The 25,761-nt window shown below is 37.0% G+C and overlaps 1 protein-coding gene across 12 annotated transcripts; it reads right to left on the bottom strand.

The window, feature by feature from the left end:
* Positions 1 to 1,382: 1,382 nt before the first annotated feature.
* On the bottom strand, positions 1,383 to 24,910 carry CLGN (calmegin). Of its 12 annotated transcripts, none has more exons than XR_014954922.1 (17): positions 24,743 to 24,910; positions 20,344 to 20,514; positions 19,515 to 19,585; positions 17,696 to 17,754; positions 15,507 to 15,648; positions 15,241 to 15,322; positions 14,317 to 14,509; positions 12,320 to 12,509; positions 11,666 to 11,779; positions 10,944 to 11,100; positions 9,855 to 10,070; positions 8,311 to 8,430; positions 7,995 to 8,133; positions 6,495 to 6,586; positions 6,095 to 6,175; positions 4,016 to 4,122; positions 1,383 to 2,448 (listed from the first exon to the last, which is right to left on the bottom strand). XR_014954922.1 is itself a non-coding variant. In XM_021526493.4 (17 exons), the coding sequence occupies exons 2-17, from the start codon at positions 20,503 to 20,505 to the stop codon at positions 2,374 to 2,376; spliced, it is 2,016 nt and encodes a 671-aa protein (XP_021382168.2). In that variant the 5' UTR covers positions 20,506 to 20,514; positions 24,743 to 24,910; the 3' UTR covers positions 1,383 to 2,373. The 12 variants fall into 12 exon arrangements, 8 of the variants coding, with proteins under 8 accessions (XP_021382168.2, XP_085434367.1, XP_031360541.1 ...); XR_014954919.1 differs by lacking the exons at positions 6,495 to 6,586; positions 24,743 to 24,910 and adding exons at positions 6,279 to 6,386; positions 24,528 to 24,672 and having other exon boundaries at positions 5,977 to 6,175; XR_014954920.1 differs by lacking the exon at positions 24,743 to 24,910 and adding an exon at positions 24,528 to 24,667.
* Between the last annotated feature and the right edge of the window lie 851 nt (positions 24,911 to 25,761).

Below are 25,761 nucleotides of genomic sequence, written 5' to 3'. Positions count from 1 at the left end.
GGGAGACTGTTAAGTCAAGATAGAAATGTTACTTTTTCCTACACTTTTAGTGAGCTTTACATTAGACAGAACCCAGAATTATGACTACATCAGACCTTCATGAATGTAGATGCCAACTGAAGAGTAGCTTCAACTGTAACTAAATAAAAGGGCCTCAGTACTACTTGGCTTTCCCTGCATATGAAGTGTTCAGTCAGGGATCTGGCATCCTCAGTAAGAACTCTTTTACCAAGCTACAACATTGTCAGAGGGGGAGCACAGGCTTGTAGAGGACTTGTTACTTACAGAGTTCCAAAGGTGACTGACAGTTTTAATAGCAAGACATGCTGAAACTGAAAATCATTATTTTTGTTAATTTTAAAGCTCTTTCAAGCAACCATGATAGCAAGATGAAGTATGTTTACTGAAATACGTGTTCAGATAAAAATAAGACACTGCACAGGAAGTGTGGGTGAAATCTCACTGTCGCATTGTATCAATGAAGAGGGGCTGCCCTTTTGCCTGGCTTTCTACCTCTAGAGCCTTAAATCTTCAATATCTCTGGTATTTCTGCTCCAATTACCAGCATAAATCTAGATCTGAGTAAGTTGATGTGCAGAAAGATGTATGCTATCTCTAGATTCTAGGTGATCAAAGCTGATGGGAAATCAACCAATGCTTTATGGGAACTTTAGGTTCAAAACCCTAAGAGAAGATGAGCATCCCCATGGGGTGATCGGAGTAAGTAAATCACATCAAAGAAACTACAGTAACTAGAGTAACTATCACATATCAGAGGAAAAAAAACCCTCCAAAACCCCTAGGCAAACAAACCAGACCCCCAGGACACCCAAATGCTGTAACAATTCCAAAGGACTTCTATCAGACTTAGATATAACTCATTTGAAAGGTGAGATCCAACAGCTCACAGTAACAGTTGTCAGCAGGATACTACACTGGTGAAAGATTCTATCTATTGCTGAGGAGTAATCTGGAGTCTTCACTTCTTACCTTTAACGTGGAAGCTCTAAATAAAGAGGTGGAAACTTGCAGTTTACTTAAAAAAAAAAAAAACAAAACACAAAAAGCCCCAAATTAAACAAAAACCTAGAGATATTTCCATATAAATCACACCACATAGAAGTCAAGTATAATTAACATTTGAACATTTCAAAACAAGCACTTGAGGACACTGGCTTCTTCATTAGGGTTAAGCATTCATTTCTTAAGAGACTTCCATGGAATCTGCTGTGAAAATACTTCTTTTTAAAGTGGACAAATTTTATGACAGGCACAAGAAAATCTATTAGATTCCTTATGAATTAATGTGTTTCTACTGTAATAAAAAATTTAGCATTTACACATTCTACTACTACTACAGGCAGCTGCCAAGCAGCAAGAGATTTCTGGTGACTGAAATTTTATTGTTTAATATACAGCCGAAATTCAATGAAACAATGTTTCTTTACAATAAGCAGTTTATTTAAACTATGAGAATACTCAAGTTACTCACATCGTAAAAAACTTAATCCATCAAAAAGTCTTATCTATATTAATAAATTTCATATTAAGCAAGAATTAATAAATATTTTTAGGTGACAATATATACTTAGCAAGTATTCTAGAAACAGGTTATACCACTCTGGTTTAGAACATGAGAACTATAAAAGTTTGAAAAAATCATCTGTATATGACCTGCAGATTTGATACCTGCATTCAAGAGTAAAACAAATAACATCAATTACCACTTGTATTCTATTTTAAAATATATCTTGAAAATAAATTACTGCAGCCAATGCCTAAAGTGAACAGGTGACCCATGTAACAAGATCAGCTAAAATAAATAATTTACAATAAAAATTGTTGCTAGCACAAAATCATCATACAAAAACAATTATTGCATTTAGCTCTGCACAGAAAATAATACCTTTTCTCATAGCAATGTGAACTGCTATAGATGCTACATCTATACCTACCATCATCTTTAAGCTGAAAACTGTAAACAGCTTATTTCGTGCTAGAGCTACAAAAGTATTATAATGCATTTATTTAAAAAAATATTTCGAGTAAGTTTATCTCCAACTAATACTAATTTCTAAGAAACTTCAAATCTTAAGAATCTTCACCTAAAAATCAGTTGATCAACTGGTAATTTCCCTTTTATTTTGAATTTTAAATACCAGCTAACTATTCACAGATAGCATTTATCCTTAAAAAAGGGAATTGAGGACGTTTGGGATGGTTAAAGAGGCCAGATAATTAAAATAGGAGGTTAAACAGCAATGAGCCCCTCCTTTTCCCATCAAAGCTCAGGAATTTGCCAGGCTCACTGAAGTGACACACCAGAAGTTACCGTCACTGTCTCTAGACCTGCAAACACCAGCTGGAAATAACTCAGTCCTTTCGTACTCTTCTTTTGCGCACTGATTTCAGTGGACGATCTCCCATTTCTTCATCAGCTTCTTTCTTCTGGAAAAAAAAATTCAGCATTAACATTTTAAGCTTATTTTAATTATTGAAACTGGCATACTACATTTTTTCTCTTCCTGAATTCCCCAGTCATTTTATCACTACATGCAGCACTTAAGTGATGGGACATTTTTTCCACACTACTAATCTAATGATTAATAAAGTGGGTAGAAGACTTTTCATTTCTATATTCAGAAAGAAGAGAATAGTATGTTTAAACCGATGTCAGAAATTTGGTTTTGCCCATGTCTTTGCTGGTTTAAAAGCAGTGACTTTTAAATTGCTATACCAACATTCTTGAAGTTCACATTTTGCTAATTTTATTTCCACTTCTGAAGTAAGATGCATTTAAAACATTTTAACTGTTCCCTTTAGAGAGTTACAAATAGAGCAAACTGTCCTTAAATCAGATGTGGTGTTCCCAGTTTAAAAGCAATGGGCTTACAGAGGCACAGGAAAAGCATTTCCAGTGTGAAATCCATTCTCATACCATGCATTGCTTCCTCACTTTCCTGCATCACGTAATGGCAGGCACCTCCTTTAGAAGGAACAGCTGACAGAATGTGGCCCAGCCTGAGTGAGGACATGGGGTACATTATGTGTTCCAGACAACTCCCAACAGAAACACCTACACACTGAAAACACTCAAAGAAAAGCAAGCCATGCCCTCACTGTGACACTGTGTAATGCCACAGACACATGCAGAGCTTGCTGTAACTTTCACAAGGAGTCATGTGAATCCTAGCAGATACTGTATTCCTGGGTAAATGTACACGGAAAAGAAAACTTCTTACAGGAACAAGAGAAAAGTACACAATAAGGGGAAATTAACAAAGACTTCCAGTACTGAAACAACACAACCTCATGCCAGGTACAGTTTCCTAGAAAAGTTTTACATGAAAAAGAATTAACATTACACTAAACAACTCCCTTAAGCTGGAAAGTGACTCATTTAGGGAGTGACAAGCACAAGATGATAAATGGGTGGATCTAAAGTGTTTCAGACACTACCAGTTTCTAAATGAAGGAATAATGAGTAGCTGACAAACACACAAATTCCATTCTACAGTGGTATTTAATGAAAATAATTTTGTAGAGTATCTGGCAGACTGGATCAATCTGCACAAGAAAAACAAAACTGCAGATGCTGTGTTCAAAAACTGTTCGCTTAACACCTTATTTTGGAATAAAAAACGTCAAAATGTAACTGAAAAACTTAAAAGTTTTTCTAGATCTCAAGAAAAGGCTTTTCACTTGGAAGCACATATTCTACCAGTCAAGAAGCACAATGAAAACTGACCAATTTGCTGCAGCATCCAAATTTAATAATCCGTTAAGAACTATACTCCTGTAAAAATATTTCACGTGTAGGGAGCTGCCTGATCGCTTCCATACTATACCTGTATTTATGCAGAGCATTTGAGGTGTCAGATTCAAAGGAAAGCATATTTCTAATTCATGATTTGTTTTATGGCTCAACAGAAGAAAAACACTTGTAGGTAACTGAGCTTAGTTAGAAGTATGATGTCAGACAATGGCAAGAAAGTAGGGAAAAATGCAAACTTACCTCATCTTCTGAATCAGATTTATTTGACCAATCACCTGGACTTCCATCTGGAACTTCATTTTCTTCTTCAGCATCATAAATATCTTCACCACCTTCACCGTCAACTTCTGCAGCAAAAGTTAATTTTACGTCATAAACACAACTATATTACAAATACACTACAACCAGACATAGTAGTAAGGAAAATAAGCCAATTTCAGTCCTAGAAGGAACTGCTTGTTTAGAATAACCTATAAAAACATCTCTATGATACAGAGAGAAGAATTCTCATGAATTAATAGAAAGTGATAACTGCCAGATTTAACAACCAATTTTAACAGCTCCAACTTTGCCTCTTTTCATAATAGCCCATACTATCTTCAGACTTGTTACTGACTTAAAGGACTTGATTTACTTTAAAACTAGCTATTGTATTGGACAGTTTTGAGAGCAGAGTCTAAAATAGGACAACTGACAAAATTCTGATTTAGATGTGGAAGTAAAGTATTACAGTTATCAGTCATCCAGCATGGGAGACACCTACATCCTAAGGGTATTCCCCTTTTCAGCAGGGAATTCTTCTGACATACGTCCAGCTTGCATTACTACTGCACTACCAGTACTCTTTATGATACTTTCTATCAAGTGTAAACAAATCTTAAATCTGACAGAAAGGATATTCATCGACATTGTGCAACTTAGTGGTCCGCCGGTGGCTTAGTTAAAACCAGCAGTGAAGTAGTGCTCAATTCTCTCGTCAGGTCACACCTACATCTCATGAGCACTGCTCAGGTGTGAAAAAAACAGGAAAAAACCAAAAACAAATATCTAAAATCTGCACCCACACCAAATTCTTACTGTTGCATCTGAGTTGAACTGAAACAAAAGTATCCCTACAGATGAAGAATTTAGTCACATAGCAGATGAGACTCTCCTGATTCTTGGTGATGAAAATCTAGAAATACCTAATTTGTTAAAATATTTGATACTTCTGTCTCAAATTAAGGAAGTAAAATATTTTTACTGTAAAAGTACCAAGAACTTTGGCTGCAATATAGCTATATATTGAGTCAAACAGAGCTTCACTAACTGTTATGAATGAGGAAGTTAGTTTTGCTGTATGTCAATATACCTGATTCATGCCTACTGTGTCTCTAGTATCAAAAGGAGAAATATGACCAAATAATGAACATCATGGTTTAAGAAAGATGTAGACGAAGATATCTGTCCTAAAAATAAGCCCTTAATAGAAGAACTTGACAGAAATTCACAAAGCCTTTAGTCATATTGTAATAAAGAAATTGGAAATGATAAATTATGCAAATCCAGCTCCTCCCATAGGTACGAACTTCAGTAGAAAGGAAAAAACCCTAAATCAAAAATACAGCAGAAGCTGTAGAATCCAGAACTGAAAAACTGTACTATTTAAAATTATTATTTTAATTTTAAACATACAGTAAGTTAACCATTATTTCATATAAATAAATTTAGAACTTGACAAATAAGATTCAGACTGTGGCCCTGAAATTTCATTTTGTGCCAACATTCTTTTACTTCCTGCAATATCTTTCTACAGGTCAACAAAAGCAAGGACACAAAGCAGACAAATAGACAATGCCACAAAAATTAACATGGAACAAAAAAAACCCAGTAAATCCCATGGACAATGCCCTTCAATAAATACTCTGTCAGCAACTCATTGTCGCTGGTGTTAAAGAAATCACCAAGTGTTCCTAAAATTTGCTGTTATGCCACACTTCCTTTTTCTTTCTTTTTAAAATAGCCCCATGATACAATGTGGATTTCAAGTCACTCAGCATTCTACAGTTCAAAACCCCATTGCTTTCAACTCCAAAACTGAAGGAGGAGGTAATGACTGTGAAGGAACCGTAAAAATCATGAGGTGACAAAGATAGTAGTGGAAAATATTTATGACTACAGATACCATAGAGAGAAATCTCAGAGGAAAATTGTATCTGCACCTGATGGAAGCTGGCATCCACCATCTTCAAGTTCTACCATCAACAAGGAAGCAGAGGGAAGAAAACAGGAGAGACCCACTTGCAAGTCCTGGACCAAATTGCTTCCCTTTCCCAGTACCTGAAACAGAAGCCTCCCTTCCCATCTTCTTTGTATTATCCCTTTTAAATTCTCTTTTTGTCTCTTCTATTTCTCTTCTCTCTGTAGTAAAAAGAATCAGGAAAAGGAGACAGAAGACAAATTCTCTAATGCTTTCAGACACAAAGAGGCAAAAGAGCAATAGAAAAAAAGGGAAGATTTCAACCTGCAAGTATAAAAAGTGGCAGGAAGCTGAAGGAAGCTAAGCAATTCTTCTTAAAGCAAGAAACAATGAAGTCCTGTGACAGCAAAGTGTAATCCTTCCCTCTGAAGCCTAGAATTTATTTGAAAACCCTGGATTAGTCATACAAAAGCAAGCTAGGTTAGTTTTACTCGGTGTTCTGTTTAGTAACTAAAAGTAAAGGTCTAAAATAGAACCTACCTTTGCAACACCATGAACAGCTGTTCCAAGTACAATTTAAGAAAGCTGTAGGAGCTGAACAATGTTCCTCTGCAATTGCCCGGGTCTTATTTCTAACATTGAAACACACATTTTAAGGTATTATTTATTAAGTGATGTGTTGTAATTAAATAAATTATCTGAATATTGGAATTGAGGAATGGCAGCCTTGCAACAGCAGCATATTAGGTACAAACTATCATCTGTATCAAGACTGGGTAGAATAAAAGAGAGTCAAAAAACAGGTCGAGCAGAGTAAGATCAAAAGGAAAATGTAGGAAGATACAACACTGAAATCATGTACCCACAATTTAAGCTAAAGTAAAGAATGTAGCATAACCAGAATAATTAAGTGCCTTGGTTAGGCTCTCCAATAGCTAGGCAAATGGACTAAGTTTGATGTGGCAAGCACTGTGCCAAATACGTACTCAATTCTATCAGTAATGGCATGGGAACTGCTGATGAGTGAACTTCCAAGTAGTACAGACAGAAGCCATCAACACTTATACATGGTGCAAAGACAGCCAAAACCCACCAAGTTTCAGTCAGTAATACAAAGTGATGTCGTACAAAGACAAAAACCCCAACAAAACATGAATGTCTGCTATGTCTCTAATTATCCATGCCAGTCCCTTGTCACTTTATTTGTTCTCACCAAGGAAGAGTGAAATAAGAAGCAGAATCTTGCAGAGTTCTGAAGCTAAAAATTTTCCCATCAAAATCAAGATAATGCATTTTAAGTTAGGTGCTTTGGTTTTTATTAATGATATAGACTCAAGGAAACTCTAACAGCACCTCAAAGCTATAGCTGAGTAGCACCCAGTAATGTTTGATACAGTAACATGGGGTGATTTTATCCTTGGATGCTGCAGTACAGCTCAACCTACTGAGTCATTAATTTCTCCCCTGGGCAGTAGGACACACCTCTGCAGGAGTGCAATAGGTTGCTAAAAAGCAACATAAAGGAAGCTGCAGACTTCAATATTTAAAGTATTTTCAAGTGTTAGAAGAATAACTCAAATCAGTGACCAACAGAACAGTATAACCCTCACAGAGAGTTATAAACAGATTTATCCTAGAGACTTGAAGCTATTCCAGACACATTTTAAAGAATAAAGTGAGTTTAACTGCTTCAGGTACTTGTATCTGAATAATTAAAATGTGCTCAATATATGAAATATTTAGAAGGGACAACATATGTATCACTGTCTACAAACATAACAAATAGTGCTGGAAGCATGTTCATTTCTTGAAAGTGAAGAAATGCTGAGTAGAGCCTTACTTTCTGCTTATATTTATCAGAGCTATTAGCCATGAGATGCCACTCACTGAAAGTTATCAAAGATGAAAAAAGGCTTAGAGCAAGGCACATTTCACATAGTCTAAGAAAACAGGTTGTAATTATTGTCAATACAATCCATGAACTAGTTCTATTCATGTCTTTAACCAAACTGCAAGCTGACACACTCTTACTCATCTTACCATCTTCATCAGTATCTTCATTTTCTTTTTCTTCTTCTAGTTCATCATCTTCGAAGTCCTCTGTCTCTTCTTTTAGTTCTCCCTTTGTAATTTGCTTAAATACATCAGGCTTTTTGAAGTCAATATATTCATCTGATTTCTATAAAAGATTAAAAATATATTTATATTTCAACGCCAATTAAGAATTAAACAGGCACTGTAACAACTAAGTAATACCAATGGCATATTAAAAGGGCACATTGTTGCACAGATGCTCAAATTTCCAAATAAAGTATTAAGAATAAAACCAAATAGAAATATAGTAAATTTCACTAACCTTTCCTGGCCAGCAGAACAACACACTTAGACCAATGGGGAGAGCTAAAGTCAAGATGTAAAGAACCCAGAGCCATGGGTGTTCTTCTGCAGCAGTCACCAATTGACTAAACATACCAGGCTGTATTAAAAAAAAAAAAAATGCATTTATATCCCTCTCTTCAATTAAATAAGTTTATAAAGTGTGCTGTATGCATTTATATTGTCCAAAACCCTTCTTTACCTTTGCTTTTTAATGACTAAAGCAATATTGCATTGCAGTATTGCATTTCAATACTAGAAAAGCAACAACTCTACAAATTGCAAGGGGCAGGTAAAGAACAGATGTAGAACTCCGAACACACCAGACCAGCCACAACTCAGCTCTGTAAAGTAATACGTGCACACTGTACCAACTCAGCTGAAACTTCCCAAAGCATCAAGAGCCTGAGGGCAGCAGCTCCTGAGGAATAATGCTAGCTCCACTTGTACTACCACCTTCTCTGCTTTGACAGCCAATTATTCAGGGAGTAAATTGTCCTCCCAGTACAGCTCTGACTTACAGAGTAGAGACATTTAAGCAAGTGCCTGGTTCATCTCTGTAAGAGGTACATCAGGAGCTAAGGAAGTTTTGAGAGGGCACAGTGGAACAAGAGGACTCAAAGCAATTTTTTGCCATTGTATGTACAGGTACAGATACAGGTTCAGACATAAACCCAAACATTTTGGAAAAGGGCAAGGTTGTGTGAAGAGATAGCTTTCTTGCTTGCCTGGACAAATATGCTGTTGCTACTTGCTCACTCTGTGACAAAAAGCAGCTGTAAGGAATTGGCCACATTTGCCACCAACCCATCGTTTCTCCCCCAGAACAGTAGCCTGCTGTTGCCATTTAATCCAAGAGAACAGAGGATTATTAAGTAGAAACGGGAGTGCAGGCAGGGCCCATGATCCCATATGGCAGGGCAGATCCATCCCACAACACAGGGAAGGAGAGAGGAAGGCTGTCAAAGTGCAATAAACACACAAAATGCAGATGCCCACATAGAAAAAGAACTGACGCAGCTCTATAAATATACATGCAACATTTTCAGAGCTGCATAACACACACCTAAGCAGCCAAAGGCCTGAAATTATTAAACAGAAACAAACACTAGACTATTTATTCCTCATGGGAGAGAAGCATCAAAAGAATATAAATAATGGATATAATCATAAGGGAAAATAGACAGTGAGGGGTGGGAGGGCAAGTCTTTGAATGTAAGTAACTCAGCTATCATTCTTTCACTTGCTGTCAGGTACTGAATTTCTAGTATCAATGGGAACAGCAGAAGGCTTCACAGGAAGTCAATTTCTCACTAGGTGTTTAAGTAAAATGCAGTACCCTTTTAACCTCAAGAAAATACTCATCTGGGAAAGGAAAAAGCCAAACTACAAGACAGAAAATCTATCAGAGTTACTCAGCAAAATTATTAATTGCAGACAAATTAATACTCTGTCAGAATGAACAGAAAATTTTTCCAACACCACAGCTACTTTCTACTATCAAGAACATAGTAAACTTTATACCTCATTAGCACTTGCCACTAATTTCTTCAAGCCCCAGCTATCTGCTGCCCAGCGATCTGCTACCTCTTTTTCTGAGCATATGATGAAGTTATCAAAGTAGATATCGGATGTCATAGACCAGAGTTCTAAACCAATAGCACTGACAGCAGTCATCTTGAATGGGTGAAGATCTTCAAAATAGTCTGGGTTTGGTATTTTCCGAGGGCTCCAGATTCCCTGTTAATGGAAACAAATGTAATCACATTACCTATAGCTCACCAAAAAAAGAACTTCTGAAAGAGATTTCAAAATAATAATAACTTTTATTTAAAAATACAATCAGTAGAGTTTAACCTATCTAAAAAAGAACTGGAAATAGCCTGTAGGATTTTGGTAGATGGGTCTCAATTTTATGCCTTAGGGCAGACCTCCTAAGTAATTTTTTTCTTTTTTACTGTAGATGTTACAGTAATAACTGACTCTTACCAGTAGTGTTAGAGAAAATTTTAGAGAACGATAATTCAACCTTATGATAACCTGTGCAAATTAGAACTGTATTTTGTTTGCAAACCTGCTTAGGATCTTTACCCTCCAAGTCATCAGATTCAAGTACTTCCGTAACTAATATAAAGTAACTCTCTTTAATATCCAGCTGATTAACTCTTCTATTTGGAGGGGAGGAGGGGAATTTAATTATCTAAAATTGATACTTCCTCTAAAATAGAACTAGTAAGGCAATCTGCTTATTGAAAGGCTGTATTTGTTAATATCAGAAAAAGACTAATTCAAAATACTCACATTTAAAACTCTAATGAAATTCAGAATACAATTCTGAAGTCTATATTAAATAAACGGTACCAATTAAAAATTGTATAAAAGGCAACTTCAAACAGGTAAGTTGTTTTAATACAAGAAGCACTGCTTCCCAGTATACTTCAGGGGAAAAATAAAAGCAAATTAAAAGCAAAAAAATCTCAAATTAGTGAGGGTATTCAGACTCATTCTAAAATATAATATACTGCAAAAAAGCCTAAGTAAATATACTACTTTGACTTGCTTGCTCTGCTGATCTCTGTATCTTTTAGCAATGACCAACAATTTGGCTATTACCTGATAATTAGGATTATCTATCATTGGTGCTCTCCATTTTCCTTTATACTTTGGGTTATTCTTCATGGGACGCACCCACTCTCCACAACCAGGTGCAGTCTCACATTTTGCATTACGGATCTGAGGGGCTTCCCACTCCCCATCCATTTCTTCATCCCTAGAAAGAAAAAAAAATTACAAACAACTGCTTCAAGATCAACCAAGTGTCAAACACTGGCAGTCTGAAGTCAGAGTCTATGCGTATTGTAACAACCTCAGAACTCTGACCAGTTCACAGAACTTTACCCAACAGTATAAACACTTTTTTTTAAGGAGTGCTATATCTTTTTACTTAAAGGTCACATGTTCGTAACTACCACAGCATGACTGACTTCAATTACATTCCTGCCTTTGCAGACAGTTTGAAAGACTTCTACCCAGGATGCTTAGAGATCCCTTTGAGACTTACATTATGATTTCAAGTTATCAACAAACTGTAGCAAATTCTTTCAAAGGGGACCTTCATATTTTTTTTTTATTTATGTATCTTCAGAAAACAAAAGGCAAGGACACGTTCATGTTTTTATTAAAGCAGTCTCTCACACCAACAAATATTTGGCCATACCTTACACATTCCAACTTACTACCTCAAAAGACAATGACATTTGGACTGATGTCCACAACTAATAACCTGCCACAGAGAACAGTCTTACCTGCAAAACACATTACCAATCTACACTTACCAGTCCTTTGGTTTTTTTGCATTAGGATCTGGAACATACTGTGGTTCATCATCAAGCCAACCCTCTGGCTTTACAGCATCAGGATCTTCTATTCTAGCAGGCTCATTTTCATCCCTTCAATTACAGACTTATGTTAGGAAATACATCAGCCTGACTTTGGACCAACGTTCAAAAACACGACAGAATTAGACTCAATTATCATAAGCCTTACACATACACATCTGCTCATAAATATCTATACTATATTTACATTGTTTCATAGTGCTATTTAGTCCAGAAATTGCTGGTACCAAGTGGCAAGTGTTAGTAAGGTCTTCCCATTGAGCCTTTCCTACTCTTCCTGAGCTGCTGTAAGAACAGTAGTTCACACAGAAGTAGAAATTCATTGCAAATTCAAACTATATGGTAGAAAAAACTTCTTATTCATGTGTAGCAACCTTAGTTACTACTTGCAACTATGCAGGGCACAAAATTAGCAAATAATAATTTCATTTGTCTCCTTATACCCACCTCAAGTATGTTTTCAAATTTCAGTGCTTTTAGTGAAATGTATTTGATTTGTCATTAGCAGACCCCAAAATAAAACGAGTCAACTCTTTCAAGTAAGTAACCTGTATATAAAAGACATTGTAAAATTTAAAAAGTTCTCCTTACCAGTCATCTGGCTTGACAGCATTTGGATCAGGTATTTTTGGTCTCTCATCCCAATCATCAGGCTTCTTATCAGTAGGATCCTCTATTTCTTTGGAAGGATTTACCGGAGGAATCATATTCTCAAGAAGACTTCCTTTACTGACAACTGTTTGGTCGATTAATATTTCAAATGTATCATCTGGTTTTAGCACTAAATTGAAGAAATATGGGAGCCATTTAATTTTACAGATATATTTAACCAAAATTATAGAATAAGCATAGACTTAGTCAAATAACAGCAAACAGGACCCTCACTAGCAGAGGAGACAGACTTCTCACTCAGGCACTGGATCTGGACACAAAACATTGCCCTTGAGGGGATGTATGACCAGCATCAGGTCCCCAAAGATGAAACTTGGAAAGAAGAAAATTCAATTGCTGAAACACATCCAAACACATTCTAAGAGATTTTTCAAAAACCTACCAACTTGGCTAAAATTTTGTGGTTTTTACTTAAAAGCACAAACAGTGAAAAAATAAGCTCTGTCCCAAAAGGCATCTCAGCTACTAAATTACAATCTCACATTTGAAAGCATGGGAACACAAGAACAGTACCAGAAACACAGCAGAAAGATCAAAGCAGCATTGTCTATCAGGTTCTAACCTCTAACAGCCATTTTCCTCAAATGCCTCACTGCAAATGCTTGAAGAGAATTTCCTGGATGTTAGTAAGTGTAACTGAGAAGCCAAGGTCACAGAACTGAATAATGTCAGACCCAGTATCCAGATGTATCCAGATCTATTTCTAATGAGCACTTATACATGTGCTCAATGTTTAAATAGCAGAGTCAACTGTCCGTTTAACATAATGAAGACCACAAAGTAAAAGTAATTACTATTCCACTCTTACAACAGTTTTCTAAAAACAGGTTAAGAAAACCACAGTAACAGTCTTGTAATAGTTTGATAATATCTGATGATGGCCTTCCAGCCTGAAATTTTCAACAGCTTTAAAACAGCACAAATGCAAAAATGAACCCCCATATCACCTTTAGATGAACCACAAAGAACTAATTTTTAAACTCCTGTTATCAGTCACATAAATGCATTGGCATCACATAGCTCTATGGAGTCTGTTTGAACAACTGTAACAGAATAAATGCAATCCAAGTTTAAGTACCTTAATTCATAATTTCTAGCAAACAATCCAAATACAGGAATGCATGCATTCCTTTATTATTATGAGATTACCATTATCTAAAATGTAAGTTTGATATGGCATATACAGCAATCTATTTTAGAAACCACTAAATTTTCCCATGGCACAGCATTTGAACATGCCTTCTGTTATTATTATTCAGTGGAAGTTCATAAGTACAGTCAATTTGGCTGGATTTGCAGTATGCCACAGATTAGCCCATTCTCTGGCTGCTATTCTTCCTCAGAAGTCAGAAAAAAGGGAACAAAATTAACTTTTATTTCTCTATAAAGTTCACTGGTAAAAGAAGAGCTGTCATATGAATTAAAACCAGCCCATATTCATTCACTTCAGAGTTGTGCTGACCTGTTCATGCACACTGCTTCAGATGCAGGTGTTGGTGAGAAGTCAGCGTGGAAAAGAGTGGTGTGTGGCATGGTACAGACTTAACTGAATTCCTCTGAACTCTGACACCTTCCCAGAATATTGGGTAGTTGCACATTTTATTTTCTTTCCCAGTAAAAATAGTTTTATTACAATAATTATTGAAGGCATTTATTAGTAAAGGCTAGTCAGGGCTGATATGTTTTTTCCTGTAACTGAGTATAAAGCAATAGCATCTGAAAGCTACTTTTATGTCCTGCAGTTAAGCCCTGTCATTAAACCATTTAACCCAAATCATTAAGCAACCACCACTCAGAATTAACGAGCTATTACAAACAAAGACTCAATTAAAGAGCTTCAGCAGACAAAACCACATTTTTAATCTCTCCTTTCCAATATAAGAATTAGAATTACATTTTTAAGAATTGAACAATACCAAGAGTATATAGATGTGTCTTCTTGTCCAAATAGAATTTTTTTAGGTCTACATCAGGACGTTCAGCATGCTTTTCATCATATTCGCCAGTTTTAGGATTCTTATGTCTGAAGATAAAGTGCAGTTTGTAATCTTCTCCACATTTATCTGGTCCAAACATAATAGTGTAAGGTGTTTTGTCAAAAAAGTACTCCTGTAGAAGCAAGAAAACTGAGCATGTGTTATACTGGACATTTTATTATGTCACTTTTGGTACTTCTTTTTCTTGGTGTAGACCATAGTTACTTATTTCTAAAAGATAAATGAAAAGTGGTAGGGTAAATCATGAAAGGAATTCAACAATCCTCTGGAGCTGCTGGGTGCTCTCTGTTTTCAGGGAATGGACTAACTCTCAGTCTCTTCAAGGAAGATTAATATATTTATATATTTAGACTTTATGTTATGTAGGAGTGCCTGTTACAAATCAAAACACCCAAGTATCTCTCTCCCTCTACAAACATTACACTAAAAGATGGAAGGGAACTAGTTACTGTTCTTCCTAACAATTTTATTTTCCAATAAAGATAAACCCCAGAATATTAATATCCATATTTTATAAGTACCTTTTCCTCTCCACATTAAGTAACAGCAACAACCAACCATGAAAATATCAGATATAGTTATTCTCCTTCAGAGTATGTTGCATTACAGAGTTATGTCAGTATCTTTTAATATTTATATTTTCTGTATTTGGAATACACAGTAACATGCATGTGCTGATCAGTAAAATTGTTTTACAAGTTATGAGTTAAGATTCTATGACTTCTATTAATACAGAAAGTCATACTAAACGTACACAGAAGTCCTCTGTCCTGGATATCAGACACCACCCCAAGCTGTCCTCAAATGAACAACTGATAGCAAATATTAAGCAAGAGGACATACCAGATTCAAGTCACTGCTACTGGAGAGAAGTTTAATATATGCACCGCCACAGTCAATGCCTTTTTGGAAATTCACTTCGTATCTGGGCAAAGAGAAAGTCACAAAAACATTCTGAGTATCAGAAAAATATTAACTGCTAATCTGCAGTTCTAATTATGAATCTATTAAGACTGCATATTAGTACCTACTGTCAAAACACTTATATGTAAGCAAAATGTTTTAACTTACTAATACACACTAAGTAAAAAATCTGAAGGATTACTTACTGAACAATCAAAGGTTTATCATCAAAAACAAATGTCTTTGTTAGCATTGCTGAAATTGCATGATACTTTGCCACTGATTTTAACACTAATCCTCTGTCTCCAGGCAGTGCATTTTCTTTCAGCTCTTCTACTTCCCATCTTCCTAAAACAGACATGCAGAGAGTCTTTGAAAAATCCAGTCTGAAGTAAAGAAATCACAGCCTTACTGAAAGCAAAGAGCAACAAATAAAGACTAGTTGCCAAAGTAGGGCAGAAATGTTGGCATCTGATACAAAGATGTTATTTCTTGTTCTCAAATTTACAAAAATCTGTAAGTAAACTTTATTACTGTACATCTGTATCTTTAGGTTGTGGTATCTTACAATGGCTAGAGGAACAAAGTATTTCTCCAGATTTTAGATTTACTTCTACCATCATCACATAAAAAATATTAGTCACAAAGCACTGTGTAAAGCTAAAGACCTGCATCATTACTTTTTTCTGCTTACATAAAATTAGAATCTCTTGAGTGAAATCTAACCACAGGGCAGATGAAGTTCCCTCCTTCTCCCCAAAGTCTTTCCAGGAATTATCATATTTGGTCCAAAACAAGCCTACAACTTTAAAAATAGAAGATTTTATATTTATACATCCTCCAAGTTTGGGATAAATACAGTTGAATACACACTTGCCCAATATCCAAAGAATGAGATTTCTTCTAAAAGGGCAGTTACATTTGCTCCAAGATTAACAGCACAAGATTCACTGGTTTTTAATCCAGGAAAGAACACAGCACAAAACACCCTACTTTTACAATCCACTGTAATTTTGAAGAATGCCTGTGTCTAATGTAAAAAAGAAGAAAACATCATGAGATCCTCAGCTTGTAATTTAGACAAGAGTCATAAATTGTGATGTGCAAATGAAACAGTGATTTACTTTTATTCAACTGAAGTGTGATTAGTAAAAGTTATTAAGGAAGGGCAGATATGCAAGTCAACAACAAATTCCTAGTTTCTTCTAGCCTCATAGACAGGAAGGAGAAGAATTCTATCCTCTTCAATACTGCTCCTTCCTGGAAACTAAGGCCAAACAATAATGCAAGGCAAAACAACAAGACTGGAAAAAAGAATTTGAAAGTAGCTCAAAAATGTGTCTTTATCACAGACTTTATTAAATGTTCAACTTCCTGACTTCAAGCAAGTATGATTGTTCTGATGTTAAAGACAATTTTTTATCTAATACGAAGCCAAGTAATCAGAGAGACCTCATTTCACATAAGCATCTCATCTGTGTGGCTATCTCCTCTGCAACTTCTTCATTTTACTAATTATTTTGGGTAACCACTAAATTTAGAAACATCAGTTCTACACTGTACTGCAAGTTATGCTTGCTTACCACTTTTTATTAACAGAATTTATTTCATTTGAGATAAGAACAGTAGCACATCTCTGTTGCAATAGAAACTTTTTCTCTTCTCCCCACTCCCTCTCAAATGAAATAAAACTCAGGTTGCAAAATTATTGCCACAGATCATGCATCTGCTAAAATTTTAAGCAGCCAATTCTAGACTAGGAAATCACAAGTGTAAACTGCAATGATTAAACCATCAGTACAATGTTTTCATTATTGCTTTCCAAATATGTTTTTGGCTACTCTAAGACTACACTGTACAAGAACCACTGAAGAGCCCTACATTCCTGCACAGGCAATCTGAAAAAGTATTTAAAAAAAAAATCATGCAGTTTTAACTTTCTTGTTTCAGAGGCTATACCAAGAGACCAATCCATGAATCAGTAGTAGGACAGATGGAGCAAAATGGAGCACAATGCTTTAGAAAACTGTTTAACTGAAATTGAAGTGGTAAATCTTTTTCACAGGATTTCAGAGAAGACCGTTCTAAAGAAACAATACTCATAAACAAACAGTATTAAATATTCAGCTGCCAAAGGGTATTCTGGTACCATCCATGGCAATATGTTGTTTGAATGACAAAAAAAGTTATATTCACACTAAATAACCTAATGAGCAACATTTCACATCTCAGTTTCAAGATAACAGTCATTATACAAACTAACACTTTTGACCTATGCAATCTAGACATTCAAAGATAAGTTCTGCGTCGTTTCTCAAATAAATAGTAGTTACTTCTCAAAAAGCAACAGAGCATCACAAAATACATAGAAGAGGTACCCATTAAAGCTGCTTACCATCATATTTAGCAACGTTATCATCTGTGTCTTCTTTCAGAGTTACAGATAATACCCACCTAAAAAAAATTGTACTGGTCATTGATCCATTTAAGCAAAGCTGTGTTATTTAACAAACAAAGGAAAAAAGCTTTTGCTTCTAGGCTGTGAACCTGTAATACTGATTTTGAGTCAGCATCATGGAACTGCATGTAGTTCAAACAACATGCAAAGAAAATTTAAAGGACAGTCGTCTAATACAACATTTCAAAATATTCCTAAAAATGTAAATGAATAGACAATTAAAAGTCTAAAGTAATTAAATTCCTGAATTATTTAACTCTGAATAAACTTTAGTTTTATATACAAGTTCAATTTGGCAGAATGTAATATGCATTTAATGTAAAAAATGCACAGAAAATAGCAAGTTTCATCTATAATACCTTCAATAGAGGAAATAATAATTTTCTTTTCAATAGAAAAGAAAATCAGCCAAAAGGAACCTTAACTTTATCTGACAGTAATAGTACACATGCATAGCAGAGGACAAAAAGGAATGGTAAGTGACAAATCCAAGATTCCAAGTGCACTGCACACAGGAGATCCAACAGGCCTGATGGCCTAGATTCTATGAGCAAGGCAAACTTGGCTAACTCATTAAGGTAATCACAAGATATGCACAACCTCCATACGAAGTGTTCCTCTGGAAAGGTCAAAGAGGAAAAGGGCAGTCCACCCTCATCTGGACATATGGCAGTTCTATCTGGAGCAATGCACAGGAATATCTTAAGCCAACAGTGCTGCTGAACTCTCTATTGTATCAACCACAAGAATACATTCCAATAATTTATTCTGGAAAGAACTGCTTTCATTCATTCTGAACTATCTTCTCTCTGCATGGCGTGATTCAGGGATGAATACTTTCTCTTTTCTGCTTGAATTGCAGTCACATTTGTCCACTGTTAACAGAGATGCTGGAAAAGCTTCACAGTATAAATAGCAAACTAGATCCTTGGCCTACTAGGAGAGAGATCAATGAGGACATAAAACATCTCTACAAGTTATGTGAAAAATTTTCAATGCCCATTCTCAAAAACAGTTACTGTATTCCTACCTAGTCAATTTATATATACTTTTTTCCACACTTTAGGGAAGAAAGGCAGCATGCTGCTTACTTTCTCATAAATCTTTCTTCCATGCTCCTTAGTCTTATGTAAATTATGCACAGCTAGACCAAAAAATCCCAAGCGCTGTAGCTAAAACTTTGAACATTAGATTTAGTAGGAAGACAAACTAATCTTTGAACAGCTCTCTAAAAAGCTAGAAGCTTGGATAAATGATATCATTCAAGTATCCCAGCTAAACTTTTGCATCTGTTAATCAAGGTTTTCAGTGGTTTGTTTGGTTATTTAACAAGCATTATCACCTCTTCTATCTAGTAATTTTTTTCTGTCATCATAGGTGCTGATTTTGCACTTAACATTTAGAACTGACACATACCTAAGATCATGTGAAGTGTTTGCTCCTGAAATGTAATGGTACTTCATCTCTCAGCTAGACCTGGCTAAATCTTTATATTATTTTTCTTAATGTCCACAAATCCAGAGTTTATTAAAAGCATCCTTGAAACACACAGAGAAAAGTAATATATCTGACATGTTAAGTGTCCAGTTTAACATTATGATGTATTTGGAGCAAGCATTAATAGTCTTCCCAATTTAATCCCCATAAAAATTATTTTTATAAACATAATCGCAGAAAAACGAATACAAAATGAGTCCTGCCACTGTAAGTTAAATTGCTGAAAGTAAAAGTTTATCATTTTAAGACATAAGCTTACCCTGACAATCCTTCATCAAAGGTTTCTGTGAAATATACTTCCCCAGTTGGCTTTGGAGTCTGGTACACAACCTAAGAGATATGTACAGATTCACGTTCCAACATAAATTACAATTTTTCATTTGAAATACACTCTCATATCTCCAGAAGTAATCCACCCAGACAGACCAAGAGATTTTGTTCATTAGAAATACCTAGCAGCATAAAACCATCTCTCCCTCACCCACATTTCAATAGTTTGTGTGCATCCCTCCAACAGTGAGCAATTTCACATCTCTGGATTTTAGAAGGTGCTTCCTCTGTTCAAAGCTCATAACTAAAGCTTTGTTACATTTTCTGTTAAATAAAGCTCCAAAATTTTTTCTGAACTTGCACCAAATCTGCTTCCTCCCTGTTTCTTTCTTTATGTTTTCCATTCTTCCATTTTCCCTTCTATTGCCTACATCTGTTTTGAAGAATAGCATACACATTTTCTGGCAATTAAAGACAGTGTCAAAAAGCAGCTGTGATGGATGAAGTCAAGAAACTGGTCTAAAGTCAAAGTCTCAGTGAGACCAAGGTGCTTTCCATTTACTTCTTTAGAAGTGGCACATTACAACTTGCAACAAAAGGTTCTGTATCTAGATTGAAGAAAAACCTTTTTCATGACGATCGACCACTGGCAGGAGATTTTACACTTGGGCATAAGAGATTTACTCATTAAGTTTGCCCTGTATGTCACATATAGCAAGGGAAAAACTCAGACTGCCATATTTGAGACCCACTCAATTGTCAAATGCAGATTAACTTGCTCTAGTTATAACTATGCATCTGTTATTTAACCAGCTTACCTCTAGAGAAGATTTATCTCTGTCAACATCAGCTTCTTGGGACTGCTTGTCAAAATTCTCCACTTCAACATCTGCATCCAGATTTTCTTTGTTTTCCATTTCTGCAGTCACTGAGCTAATTATCAGGACACCCAAGCACAGCCAGTCCCACTGGAAGTGCATCTTTGTTATCTGAAGAATTTAAAGTTTTAGAATTTAAATATAATTTCAAGGATATTATTAATACTATTTCAATTTTACCCCAGACTTTTTATAAAAGAGGAAGAACTCCCATTAAAATAATGAGAAATAACTATTAAAAAGTGTTGTCACTATAATATGATCTTAATTTGCTTTAAATATTTTTTTTTATTAATGGGCCCTGACTCAGACTCTCTTTTCCTTCCTGTTTTCCCTATGGAAGTACCTATAGCCTGTTCCTTTACCTTGCCAAATCAAGCAAGACTCTGCAATATATATGCTTTTTAAGAACTAAGCAAGACTGCTTTTATTTTTCTCATTTGTAAACAACCTGAACAAGCAATTAAATTGAAGTCTCTACAATGCATCAATAAATACCATTCTTTTCATTAGGAAAAATTAAATTACACATTTAGGTTGTAATATTAGCCACTGCCAGAATTGCACTTCTATTTGCCCCTATTTCCAATTACTACATTTAGGTGAGCGCAGAGTGTATACTGGCTCCAGCTCTAAGTGCCAAAAGAAAGTGCAAGATGGTTTCAGAAAATATTTTCTGAAATTATTATCCAGTAATTTTCAAGTTTAAGTTAGGTAGAGCAAGAATTTAAGCTTAAATGCAAATACTCTCCTAATTTCAGGGAAACCTGAAAAACTTTAATCTGCTATTGTCAATAGCAGACTATTGCTCCAGCCTCTCAATCTAAACTTCTGTGAAATCATTGTTGCCCAGTATTTTTTGCTCCACATCTGGAAGACGTACAAATCCAATTTCATCTTAGAGTATCCAGTGTTTTGAGGAAGTGCAGTGTCAAAAGTACCTATGCAAGTTTCCTCAAAAGTCTTGCAAAAATGTGGTTTTTTGAAATTATTTTTGTCTGAATTTGGAAACAGAATGAAGACAGATTCTAGACACCTCTGCATGGGTATTTGTCACTTGTTTCTTACTCATTTATATTCACAGTAAGCTTAAATAAATGCTGGTATTTATTTTGCTATTGTAAGACATTTTCAAGCCTTGCATTACTTGTAGTCACTACTAGTTATATTAAAAGCTCTGGTGCTGAGGTACCCTTTGCACCTGAGAAAGCAGCCACCCTCTCAGTTACATCATCACTCCTTAGAGATTAAATTGTTTACCACTACAACTCTAAATAACCCAGCAATTATAGATACTATCTTATATTAAAATGTGATTATCTTCCTTCCTTTCTGGCTTTATCAAATTTGATAAGCAATTAAAACATTGTAACTGCACTAATAATTATTTAATCATTCATTTTTTAACACCTGCAGGTTTTATCAAGCAACACATATAGAGATCAAACAGTATCAGGGCTTTAGTTCTTTTAATATCTATTATTTTTATATTAACTGCACTGATTATATAGCCAGGATATACATAAAATACAGGATCATCATAAATAAGCATTTCACACACCAGTACTATGTCAATACTAGGATATAATCAAAAGCCTCTTTTTTTGGGACTAACACCTATTTCCCACAAATCTACATTAACCATATTACTATTCTTTTTTTCTCCCCTACTACTATCCACAATGCCTGCCATTCTTTGGACTTTACAACCTTGCTTGAAGATAGTAAGTCTGTGGTTCCCTCTTTTTTTCAGGTGATACATTTCAACAGTTATCTGTTAATTTTAGTAGTGTTTTGTATTTGACGTTTTTTTTTTTAGGTTAAAACTAGAAATTTTGTTAATTCATAGACCTCCTCAGTAGTTCTAGCACTTAAAATAATCTTGCCCTGAAGATTTAAAGTAACTGAGTTTATCACAGGTGAACATGTAATCTTAAGGTGTATTTTTGAACACCTTTGTCTGAGGAGTATCAGTTTTACCAACTCCATCTTCTTGTTCCTTAACCATCGTTATTAGGACAAGCACTCAAAGAATTCCACATCAATACCTTCTGGACTCCTTAGCTCCTAGCTAAACTGTCAAATATTAAACAAGTATCACACTTGCATTTTTAGCATATAGCTTGCCTACCTTACCTTTGCTAGTTTGTCATGCACATGGTTTCTGCTTCTCCTGAAGCAGAGCAAGAGGTACAACTTTCTCTTCCAGTACATTTCAGGTGTGTTTGTGTATGATTGACAATGCTTTTCACTTACGTAGCTGAAATTTTACTGTAATTACCCCCATTCACTTTTGTTCCATACACAGACTAACACAGGCATCCAAAAAGACACACTAGTACTCATCTTTGCAAACAGCTCCATTCCAAAATTTCTGATGCTGTCACATGGTTCCCACTGAATCTTATCACTACTCCCTGATCCTACCCAGGACTACCCTAAGTTCCTTCAGCTTTCAATTATATCTCTTACTTCTTCCTTCAAGAAGAGAGGGTGCATTTTAATTTTGACCTTTTAACATACTTCTAAAATAGTCCCAGAAATGCTGAAATGTTATCAAGACCAATTAAAGTTAACACTCAGCTGCCAGGCAAAGATGGTTTTAACCAGCCCGTGACATCTTTCACTTTTGTGAACTCTGCCACACTACAGTCTTAGAATATAAAATAAATCTTTCACCTAAACCAATGAGTTTATGGTCTCAAAACAGATCTTCACACTACACATTTAATTATCTTTAAAACCTACTGAACATTCCATAGTAACACATGAAGATCTACGAGAAACTTTTCTTACTCTATTTTCAAGATGGCAATGAAAATAAGTCAAAAGGATTCCCACTGTTACAATTTCCTCAGCAGAACAAAGCAAATTAGAAGAGTCTATGGCTCTCACAAAACACCAAACATATTTACTAGCAGTCTTGTCAATGCATCTAAGTTCAGACCTGTAATTTTAAACATACATTTTGCATAGCTTGGTCACTTTTTACCATGAGTAACCACAGCACAGCTACACATCAGCAGGTCATTTAAGCCAGCAGTAGTATTGCAGAGGATGCTCCAGGGACCAACAACAGTGCTGCAACATCAGCAGAATATTGCACCTAAAGTAACAAGCTGCTTCTTCTGAGACACAGACCAGTACTGATAAAAGACAACGGCATAAGCTGTAAACATAGTCTGACTGGATATTAGAATTTCTCTCCCCACACGGACAGGCAAGCAGCAGTACAGCCTGCCTAGTCTCAGTCCTTGGGCTTTTCCAAGACAGTATAGAAAAAAATCTCTAAGCAAGCTGGACCAGCCTCAGGGCTACCTCTGTTGCAAGCAGCAGGTCAGGGGAGAATTCGTGGTGTCAACAATTTGATTTGGGTTGCATAGTGCAACTGTGTCAACTTTTGTACTTCTGTACCAGGGTGTATCGTATACATGCCATTAAGTTAGCAGCATCATTATTCCATTCACTGAAGAACTTAGTTAAGAGGTCAGGATCTTTCAGATTACTGACCTTTTCTTGTACTTTGAAAACAGTCATGCCTTTTCCATGTAACTCTCAGAGTTCTGGATTCTCTAGCAGAAAGGGAGTAAGACAGCTATTCTCACTCCGAAGTCCAAAGCTCCTGCATCCAGTATCAATATACTGTCTTTTCACAGGACCAAATACCAATTTCATCCAGGGATGTGAAAAGCGGAGGATATTTCACACCCCCTTTCTTCCATCTGCAACCATGAGCTGCTTTATTCCCGCTCTCATTCTGCTACATTGGCATCAACTTGACATAACATCCAGCTGTAACTGGAAACGTTGTGTAACTGGAAATGCATGCAAGAATTCTTCCACGATTTTAATTTTTTCCTTTATTGGGTGTGAAAACTGTACCTCCCTCGCTTTACCTTTAGCGTTAAGCACCCTGCGCTGTAGTGGATGCCGAATGCCAAGTTCAGCAGTTCCTCCAGCCACAATGCTGCACTCCCGCAGGCGCCTCGAGATATTCTGCTGCTACAGGGAGCTCGACTAAAACCTTCAAGACCCTCTTTCCCAATCAAAAAATACAGATTTTAGGGACAAACGGCCACGCGGTGTCGTGTCAGCATGCGACTCGAACCTGCTTTTTGGGATACCTCGAAAGGAGAACCAAGGCCGCTGGAGCTCCGCCCGTCGTGCACCCGCGACTCCGCGCTTCTCCCGCCCGGCCTCGGGGAAGGGGCCGAGCTCCCGAGCCCTCCCGCATCCCACCCTCGGGACCAGCCGCCGTCGTGAGGCAAGGGCGAGCCGGGGCCGCCACCGCCCGCCGGGGCCATCGCCCCTCCCCTGGCCGCACGGGATGCACACGCACCTCCCGCGGGGCTGAGCGCCCGCCGCTTCTCCCGGCCCGGTTACCGAGCACGGCGACGCCGCTCCTCCCGCAACGGGCGGTTACCGGCGGTTACCGGCGGCGCTGTCGGGCCCGCGGCGGGCGGAGCCGGGCCCGGCCGCTCGCCCCGGCGCATCCCCGGCCGCGCACGCGCGCGGCGCCCCCGCCGCTCTCGGGAGTGCGGGAGCAGGTGCCGCGGCCCGCGCCGCGCCGCGCCGGCCAATCACGGCACGCACGGCACGGGCGAGCGGAGCGTGCGGGGAAGCGGGAGACGGGCAGCAAGCTCCGCCAATCGGAAGCGCCCGGATTGAGGCCGGACCAATGCGCGGCTGGATCGCGGCTGCCGGCCCGCCCTGCGCGGGGCGCCTCAGCCAATCGCCCGCCGCCATCGGCCGGCCCCGCCCCTCCGCCTTGGCGCCGCTGAGGGGGGTTTGTTGTTATGGCCGCGGGCCGCCGCCCGCCGCCCATCCCCGCCTGCCTCCAGCCAGGGAGCGGCCAGGATAAAGAGTTTTCCAACCCGTAACCTCGAGTTAATGAAACCCTTACTTACAGCTAGACGCTCACCCTGCCGCTTGAACGTACGTGCCGCGAAGCAGAGCGAAATAAAAACATTTTAAATGAGCTACTGTGAAAAACGCCAGTCACTTGTTGTTTATTATTTTTAAAAGTTTAATAATAATAAAATGGTTATAAAAATAGTAATACAGTTAGAGTAATAAAAATTTAGAGTTAGGGCAATTACAAGACAATAGAAAGCAAAGAATTACGGACGTCCGGATATTTTTGGATGCTAAGCTGCTCTGAAAAATGCATATTTTATGATTGGCTTTTCGCAAATGTTACAATGAATATTGTATGTGTAATGTTAGAAAGTTATGCTGTATTAATTCTCTTAAGTAGTGTGTTAAATATACTTTCAGCTTACAACATAATGTTAAAATAGAAACTCTGCGATGTAGGATTTTTTTACTAGCTCAAGGGATAAGATAATCAAGAAACTC

Source organism: Lonchura striata, chromosome 4 (assembly GCF_050655825.1).
Source record: "Lonchura striata isolate lonStrDom1 chromosome 4, ASM5065582v1, whole genome shotgun sequence".
Lineage (NCBI taxonomy): Eukaryota > Metazoa > Chordata > Aves > Passeriformes > Estrildidae > Lonchura > Lonchura striata.
The sequence above is the reverse complement of the archived record's forward strand: the minus strand, read 5'-3'. Positions and strand labels throughout refer to the sequence as shown.